Source organism: Acanthisitta chloris, unplaced genomic scaffold (genome assembly GCF_000695815.1).
Source record: "Acanthisitta chloris isolate BGI_N310 unplaced genomic scaffold, ASM69581v1 scaffold9373, whole genome shotgun sequence".
Taxonomy (NCBI): domain Eukaryota; kingdom Metazoa; phylum Chordata; class Aves; order Passeriformes; family Acanthisittidae; genus Acanthisitta; species Acanthisitta chloris.
The window spans coordinates 70,297-80,088 of NW_008666551.1; the positions used below are offsets into that span (position 1 = coordinate 70,297).

At 38.7% G+C, this 9,792-nt stretch overlaps 1 protein-coding gene across 1 annotated transcript in view; it reads right to left on the minus strand.

Moving 5' to 3' along the window:
• The window catches only part of LOC103799819 (myosin-IIIb-like), a gene marked incomplete at its 5' end in the record, with an annotated part of 61,663 nt that extends 52,272 nt beyond the window's left edge, over positions 1-9,391 (minus strand). Inside the window, 3 exons of the mRNA XM_009072169.1 lie at positions 7,399-7,479; positions 8,186-8,348; positions 9,280-9,391. Coding sequence (XP_009070417.1) covers positions 7,399-7,479; positions 8,186-8,348; positions 9,280-9,391 — 356 coding nt within the window. The remainder of the gene's footprint in view (positions 1-7,398; positions 7,480-8,185; positions 8,349-9,279) is intronic.
• Between the last annotated feature and the right edge of the window lie 401 nt (positions 9,392-9,792).

Genomic DNA, 9,792 nt, shown 5'->3' on the forward strand with positions numbered 1-9,792 from the left:
CTAATTTCTTTATTGTGGTAAAGGTCATCTTTTCGGCCACCTATGACCACAAAAATCTGTGGTGTTGCACTTATTTGAGCAATATATGAAAACAAAAACCACCTGAACAGTTCAAGCTGTGGTATGTAATGCACCACAACAATCTAAGCCTTTCAGTGCTGCTGAGGTTTCCACCATAACAACAACAAAAATTGCCTTTTAATGAGCGGTTATGAAAATAAACAACCACTCACTTTACAGAAGGCATGACAGAAGTCGGACCTGCTGAGGTGTTGTATACAGAGCTCAGGTATCATGAGGCTGAGGGACTTTCTGCCCACAATAATCAGACTGGAAAAGTCTTCCTGCCTGGCAGAGAGGAGACAAACTTCACTTGCCTGTGTGCTCAGACTTCCAGTCCATAACTATCTCCTACTGATTAGCCAAGGAGCCTCTGATAGCAGCAGCAGAGCAGGCTGGCCAGCAGCCACCTCTCTGCAGCTGAAACATGCTGAGTGTCAGCCAGTTGATGGACTACTATAAAGAAGCACTGAAACAAATGAACTAATGCAATAAACTTCAGATTTATCCTTAGTAGTCTCTCAACTTTTAGTAGTTCTTGCACATATGTGTCTATAAAATCAACCCTCATACCTGCTGGGATTTTATTTTTTCTTTTTCTGGGAGACTCTTATTAATGCCAATATAACCATTTTCATCTTTCCCTCATTCACTACATAAAACCTGCTATATCTGACTTGATAAATACAGGTTTTGCATTGTCTTCTGTTTTCATATATATTTTCAAAATCAACTCCTTTTCAACTTAACCTTTCCACAAGCTGATTTCTAACATTCTTCCAAAATACCTTGAATCTGACAGGTAAATGGCTGTATTTTTCCTAGTTTTGTCTCCTGGGACAGCTGAAGTGCAAGATAAACAAACTTCCCTCCCGCTCTCAAAAGCTTCATAGAGCATTAGTAGGACTGCATCTCTTCAACACTTATTAACTGGATCTATAATGTTTCAAAAGAAATGCATATGCAGAGAATTCTACTGGGGGAGTCTAAGAGGCTGGGAAGCTGCTCCATCACAGCAATTTGCATTACTGACTGGTGCTGGTTTTGACACTAAGCACTTGGCTCAAAGAGTGTGAAATTAGCAGACTCATGTTGCTACTGCTCCATGAACAATCACTGCATCATTGAAGAAGAATGATTACCAGCTGTCACCTCATTTTCACCTTATCCAGTCTATATTCTAAACTTTCCAGCAACAGTAGCTTTAACCCTGATCTTTACTCAGCCAAAGATGACAGGATCTGCAAAGCAACATAGGAACTGAACTTAATTTTAACAATTCCATTATTAACTTCGGGTTAAATGCTTTATGTGCCACAAATTAGGACATAAATTATTACTTTTTGTACTAATCATTTTTTCACACAAAGAGAGTTTTATGTCAGCTCCAGTACCTAGCAAACCAAGGATATCTTTACCTCAGGGAGTCAAAAATTTGGCATCTTGCAGTTAAAAACTTTTATTTTAAGGTCTAAGTACCGAGACATATACATTACACACAATATTGCACAATTCCAGAAAGGAAAAGTCCAGGCATTTTCCTTCTGATTCCTATAGGAAATACAGAGTTACAGAGCAAATTGTGAAGCACAATGTAGAAAGATCAAAGCTAAACAATCACAGGTCTATGAGAGAAGTATAAAGAAAGGAGATGAAGGAGTACTTTAAAACAGTAGAAGGATTCACTCATTAAAAAGATATTATCTACACATACACAGTTTTATTCTATAACATCACCTAAAATAGCATATAACAGCAAGTAAAAAGTGAAAGCTCATGCTTGCTGAAGGGAAGGTGTCATGGTAGTTTGAAATCAGAAGTTGGTGTGCTAGAATCATATCTCTTGCCTAACTTGATGAGTTAAAAGAGCATTCAGCCGCCTAACTAACAGTATCTGAGAGGAATTAGAGCCCAGGAATCTGATTCTTCACTCCATACCAGATTAATTCTAAGAGGCATGGAGAGTCACATCCTTTGCTGGGTCCCATGAATACATCCCCTCTTTCACCTCTCACCCAGGGCAGATATTGGGTGATGCCTGTTTAATAGAAGAAGATGAAGAAGAAGTCTTGTCTTCAGTTCTCCAGCAGAAGCATTGTGAGAAAGGAAGTTATGAGTTCTCGTGTACAAGCAGTAACTGTCAGTAAGAAGCAGCAATTATCAGAGAGACTCACCAAGGCTGCCACCACGACCAGTCACTGATGCACATCAACACTTGGACACAAGAGTTTTAACTGCCATGCATTCCAGTGTCTGATCTTGAGACTTGGTCAAACAAAAAAAAAGTGAAGTTGACCATGAAACTCTGTCAGTATCAGCAAGGAAAAGGAATAGGTTTTATGACATATTGTTGGACAATGTACATTGCTGTCCTTTCCTGATTTTAGCATGAAATCCGGTAAAAGTGTTCCTTTTTTTTCCTCCTCAAAACCAGGTGAGAAAACCAAAAGGAAATGCAGACATTTGCACACTGACAGAGCTTAGCTCAGAGATGGGGACAGGATATAGAATCTCACATTTCAAAACTATAAGACCTTCTCACTTTTCCTAAAATAGTCCCTGAACATGAGCATCAGGACATTAAAGGTTACTATAGGCAGGTACTAAATGTGAAGAATTACAGGATGCCCTAAGTTAGCACAGAACACAGCAAGACAGAAGAGTAAAGTTAACCAAAACTGCATAGCCTGTGCAAATGAGTCTGGTTTACCCTGACTGTGAAATCAAGGTGATATGATAAATCAGTTCAGTTGCCATAGAAGAAACATATATCCCTTCAATGTTTTTTACACTGACAATGTAGTTGAAAGGAAGAAAAGTAATGATATAAAAATGTAAAACTGGATCTGCTAATTAGTCATTGTTATTTTCAGGAAAATGAAAAAGAATTAAGATATATTTATAAAGTGCTTAGATTTTTTTTTGGAACATTTTCCTTAGAGCTATACAACGGTATTAGCTAAATGTACATAGGGATACAAATAGATGGATAAATATAGGGCTAAATACATTTTCAAGAAATATTCCCTTGTCTTCTATTGAAGCCAACATTATATCTTTGCTGCTAAAAATCCAAAAGGTAATGCTTTAATTAAAAGCTTACACTTATTATAAATGTAAAAGAGTAAATTACAGCTGTTTGTTGCCTTTTCTTTTTTTTTTTTTTTTTTGTTATAACAGAGGAAATTTTTCCAGAAGCACATGTTAGATATCTGTAAATAGTGAGCAACACTGCACGGGCAGAAGTTACAGAAAGAAAGCAATTTACAGGGGGATACTTCCTTCTGAACTTTTTGGTTAAGAAAAAGCGACCAAATCTTGAGTTCTTGATAAAGAATTTTCTAATCCAATATGACATATGGTGAGTGTGTGAGCACGTGTTGGAGGAGGAGATGGTGGCTCAAAGGATTAGTCATTTGCCTTTCACCTCTGGAAGCATAGTTAAACTCAGTCCTGACCAGAGCTGCACAGTATATTCCAGATGGCTAAAGTGGGCCTAATTAAAATGAATTCAGTGATGTCACCTCGGATCTAAGTGAATTGCATGCACCACTCATTTGGCATTTTGGCAATGTCAGTTCACAAATGAAATAACCAGATTAAAATACTCCCTTAAGTCTTTTGGGACAAGTCACACTGCTTGGAAATACATGCTATCATAACTGGAAAACACACTTTGCATTATCTCTTGTTTTAAATTCTAATTAATGCATTATTCTAAACTAAATAAACATTAAATGAGACTTGCATGCGAGGTAAATCAGTGAAGCAACCTTTCAGTCAGATGATTCCAGGGATACACACCAATTTAAAGCAGCTGGGAATCTGGCAAAATCGGTTAAAAAAATCTTTGACAATATATTTTTCCTTTTATGCAATGTAAATCTAAACAATACACATCCCAAATACAAAGAAATAATCAGAAGTGCAAAGTATAGTCAACTCAAACTTTTCACAGAAAACCATTTTTTACAATTTTTCTCTGAGTTAAAAATTAACATTTTCTAATCTTCACAGTTTGAGAAAGTGTGACTGGAAGCAGGAGGAAAGACCTTGTGTACCCTTGTGTACCATTGTAGCCAGGAGTCTAATAACATCTGTGTATTCTGAGACCCTGAGATGTGGATATGCTGAAGTAGGGTAGCTTTTTCTTCCCCACTTCATTTAAGTTCACAAATATTTTGTTTCCTAGCAAGGGTGTTTTCCCCCATCTGAAATAACGACTTTTTTCTTGTAATATAATACACTCAGGAATTGTATCCTCATGTATATTGTGAGGGTTGATTTTTTTCTACGTTTGTTTTTTCTTCCAACATTTCTTCAACGGATAGTGAACTGCTGGGCCCACAGAGATCTCCAGACCACCAGCTCATGTATTTGAAAGGCATCTGTTTATTTTTAAAATGCAAATGCAGCCTACCTCAAAGACTGACTTGCAAGAAATGAACAATCTGAACAAGTCAAGAGGTTTCCAATCAGGAGCTGTGTTCCTCCTTTATATCAGGCTATGATCACTTGCTGTCAGAACCACTTAAACAATATCCTGGAACCTGAATGAAGTCCCCCCACAATTAAAATGAGCAGGATAATCCTGCAAGAATTATTCAGGCAAATCATTTTTCACACAGTTTAAAGTAATGATAAGGTCATTTACAAAAGAAATCAGCGCCTTTGAAATGCTGACTTGTAGACAGAGGAGTGCCTGGAGGAGGGCCATAGATAACAGTGAAGACTGGCCTCCTAACACTACCCTCGCAGCCTTTGGAACTGATTCTGATGAAGAGAAGGCCCAATAAGGTTAATACCCCTACTTTGATCTCTGTCAAAGCGTACCAGCAAGAATTAATTTACATTTCAGATGAAAAAGGTTGACAGCATGAAAAGGCATCTTGTTTCTGGTATGTGAATGTGCTGTAATAGATCGGGAATTCTGAAAGGAAGTTCTGAGGAAGCTAAAGGGATAAGCTGAGCGGCTGCTTTTATTGGGAAAGAGATGAAAGGAAAACAAATTTCAATATGCGCTGTTCTGTAGAAACATGTAAGCCAAATGCTTCCTAAATTCCAAGGCCTGCTTGAGCGGGGCAGGGGGGAGGGAAAGGAGAGGGAAGTACATACAGTTTAATTATATGGTTTTGCTAATGTCTGGATGACAAATGCAAACAATTTATCTCAGTGCCTGAAATGGCTCATTTAGAAAAAATCCAAAGGTGATCATACTCCATTTCACTGGAAAGCTGCCCTGAACTACAGTCACACTGGAAGATGTGCAGGGAAGGGAGAGTTGCTTTTGTCTCGGTGTCACTAGGCACTTGGACAGTGTAATGCAATGCAAACAACAGAAAGACTATCAACCTCTTTTGAAACCTGGAAAATGGCCATGATTAGCAAGCATAAGCTTTGCTTTGAAACACAGAATAATTAGCACGTACAGAAGAGAAAACGTGCACAAGAAGAATTTTCAAATAAGAAGTCCTAGATATAGGTTTCCAAACGCAGTCAGAAACATGCTGAGGATTAATACTCTTACACCCTTTTGACTAGAGCGCCAAGGATAGGAGGAGCAGCCAGTCTCATTAATACAGAAGTGCACTGGGTCACTCCTAACCCTACAGTCCTGACACTCATTCACCCAGACTGATCACGGCAACAGTCAAGTGCCAGGTTACAAAGGAAGACACTGCATGTGTCAGAGGGAAGAGTGCTAACAGCAGTTCTCCAGCATTAGGTCCAGAGGGCTCATCGGTGTCTAAATTCACTCCCACTGCCTCTGCTCTGCCACGTTCAATACAGCATCTAAGAGATGGCAGGAAGCAATACAGCTCTGAATCTTTCCCATGTGTGCTAACAACAGAATAGATCAGTTACTTTCTCTAAAGAGCTAGAAATCTGTCTGGATAAAACTCTAAGGCAGAATGTCCCCTACAGTCTCCGAGTGATACTGCTACACACCAGCTTCCTGGTGGAGATAACTTCCACCTTAAGGAGCTGGTCATAGTGGGACACTGATGGGTCAACAGTTTCACTTTCCTTTATTCAACAAAAGGCTGTTGTAAGTCAGGTAATCAAAGCTCAGGTATGTATACACTTGTAAATGTAGCAAATACTCCAGAAAATAGTGGCAGGGGGAACTTTAAGATCTACTCTCTGTGCTATCATGGAAACAACTGAAAATGACAACACAAAGGAAAGGAAGAATGGGAGAGAGTACTTGTGCAGTCCTTCAGTGCTTGCTGCAATAGGAGAAAAAGTTTCTCCTTAACAGTTCTCCATTTAATAGAATATTCTGCATTTAACCCTAGAGCTTCATGATTCTGCATAACACTATACATGCAAAGCTATAAATTACTATTTGATCCTAATGATAGTCTGTTCCTTTCTGTACATAGGTATTTTGTCAGAGTGATGCTTAATTTCAGCATAGCAAAGTCAAACAGAAAACCAAATGAATTTACCAAGAATGGCTTGAGAAAAAAGTAAAAGAATATTTAGAATGCATCTTTTTCATATTGACTTCAGACTATAAGATACAGATTGAAGAGGTGACAAAGCTTAAGGAACTGTAGCACACGAAGCTGGTAGAATAGAGTGGTATCTTGGTTTATCTGTTAATACATTTGCTACAACTAATTTTTGATCAGTTACTGTCTTTCAACCTGCAGTTGGACAGGGAAGGTGTATTACACTGCATCATATGGAGGCTGCTTCATGTTGGCAGCATCTGAAAACAGCACTGAGTTCACAGCATTGGTTCTTAGATTCCTGTGCCATATGGTACTCTGCTCTCTACTAGAGACCTACACAGCCCTATGGGCCTGTTCCTCCAATAATCTCTTTAAAGTTTATTCAAATTCATATTGATATGGCTGCATAGGAGTCTGGCAGAGAGTCAAAAGATTGGTCAAAGCTGGCAAACTCAGCAAGCAGTCAAAACAAAAACCTGGCACGCTGCCACGATCAAGGCTTCACACAAAGACAGAGTAGTGTATGTCCAGTGCCTCCCACACACACTTTTAGTCAAATCAACCCAGCACCTCATACTGGCTCTATATGTAGTTGAATCACACTGACTGTGCTCAGAAGAATCTTAGAGAATTAACTCAACAGCTTTTAATTAGCATGTTTTTCTTCCAGAGAAGTTCTCACAAAAAGCCCAAAGTGCCTGATCCTGATACCTGTCACCGATGTCATTTGATACTGAAGAACAAATGATCACAAGTAATATTTTTGATAGCTTTTGTTTGGACTGTATTTTTATTCTTATTTTTGGCTATAAACACTGACACACAAAATCACCCACAGAAAAATAGGTGTTGGCAATTGGAATACTGTTTTAATTACCTGCTTGAATATGTATAGCAGCATCAGTTCTTCTGTTCCTTATTTCCTTGTACTTCCTGCGAGCTTCATATCCTCTCCAGGCTAAAAATACAAAACCATGTGCTGGAAATTACATTTATTTAAGGAAGTGCTACAGAGTCTACAGAGTCAGAGATGTGCTGATACTTTCATCCTTCCTGCCATAACTACTCCAGATCCCACCTCCAATTCTTCTTACCCACCCACCCACATGTTGAACCCTGGGTTCACAACTGCAATATTCACATCCCCACAACTTCAAACACCATTTCACTCATCCAAAGCTTAATTGTCACCATGTGCTCACTGATGTTCTAACCCAAAAGACAAAGGTAAGTGATCATCCCTGTGCATGTAGTTCTTGAAATTCACTATAAGAAATCCTGCTAAATCACTGATACTCAGCCTCTCAGGCCCATCTTACGATGTATGTCTGGAATTCTGGTATATGATGAGGGGTGGAGGGACATCCATTCCTGCATTTCAGCTCTGTGCTGCATGCTAGTATAGCCATACCTAACAATATCTTCATTCTGTGCACAGGCATCACATCTAAAATACTACACTATTTAAACAAAGACATTACCAAATGCTAAGATGATGCCTTAGAAGTAAAGCAATAATATTTGCATCAGTTATCTGGGGAGAAAAGCACCTCTGGTCATTTTGATTTCATAATAAACTAGTGTAGATGAATAAACAATGTACATGTCATTTAACAGATTGAAACGTAAAGACACTCAACGAAACAGAGAATGTGAACATTTACCTGCTTGTATGGTAATAGCACTGATTTCTCTTTTATCTCTGACTTTCTTGTATCTCCTTGCTCCAAGCCATCCCTTGATATAGGCTTGCATGACCACCACCCTGCCTATAACTTCTCGCAGGAACAAATTTAACTGCTCTATATGGTAATACTTCAGAAAAACCTGGAATGGAAGAACAACAGAACAAAAAAATCAGTATAACGAAAACACAGTAACATAACCTCTTGTATTCTGTTTTCATCAATCCTATAGCAGCCTATTTTAGGGCATCATTGCTGAGAAAACTAACAAAATACTGACTGTAGATATCATAGCAATTTTGTGAATCAATTATTTGCTCTCAGTGTGCTTGTGGAATTTCATTCTTTCACTGATTGTAATCACTCCCTTGCAAAATAAACCCCATATTTACCTCCTTTACAAAGTAAATTGGCCATGGAGATATTTTCATGTATCAACAATTTTGAAATACAGCCTTTCTTGACAGTGGAACAATAAATCCTGGGTTGAATTTGGGTTTAGACATAATATTGCTTAAAAGAATTCTGCTTCAGGAGACAAATCCTATGGGTGCTTACATACATTTTATCTGAGTCTTGAGCAGGAAAGTTCTCCTTGTTTTTCCTTTGTACGCTATAAACCAACTCAAAATACTGTGCAACATCTTTTCTACAGAAGCCTTCCACTCCATTTTAAACCATGAACCAAGGCTTCTGATGGAGCTGGAAGGAGCTTACCTGAAGTTCCACAAACCCATAATGTACCAATCAGGCTCACAGGATGGGCCAGAGTGCGAAGTTTCAGCTGAAGTTTCAGCCATGTCATGAGGAACTTCAGGAAGCACTACAACAGCAGGCACTGACAGGTGTACTGTCCTTCTCAAGGCAGCCATGTGCAGAATGTGCTTTGGGGAGGGACCCAAAGCTTCCCTCTTGCAGCTCTAACTCAACAGGCTTGGGAAGCTCATAACCTGGGAGGCTAACTGGAGCAAATTCCTTGCTCTTTTATTCATTCATGCAGTACTTTTAAAATCACTATCAGTCATATTTTCCTAAAAGGATACTATCCTTGAGAAGATGTTAGCACTCTCTACCTTGGTTTTCCCAAGAATCCAGTTGTCTAGTTTAGATTTCTCCAAAATGGCGAGACAGTTTTCTCTGCTACCAAGGGGAGTCTCATGTGCCTTGAATGCAAGGTAATAATACCTGCAAAACCAAATGACAAAGAAAAGAATTGAATTGACAATCAATATGTATTTTCACCATTCTTCTCTAGCTCAGAGCTGTATCTTTAGAACTAATAGGCCAAAATCTCCCTTATACTCAGTTCTCTTCATAAATCATGACACAGATGTCATGAACAGATATGTGAGCATATACATGATATAGGAAAATAAGTGGTACCATATTGGTGACAAGAACCTGCTGCATTCTTGCAATCCCCAGTCAGCACAACCATCCATGAGGGTCTTTCATAAACCATAAACCAGTGCAACTTAGGAAACACTCAAGGTTGCTCTGAATTTTTCAGGCTAACGAGTGAATAAGTAACAGGAGAAGAAATAAAATGGCTAGAAATCAGAGTAATAGAAAGGAAAGCAAAAAAA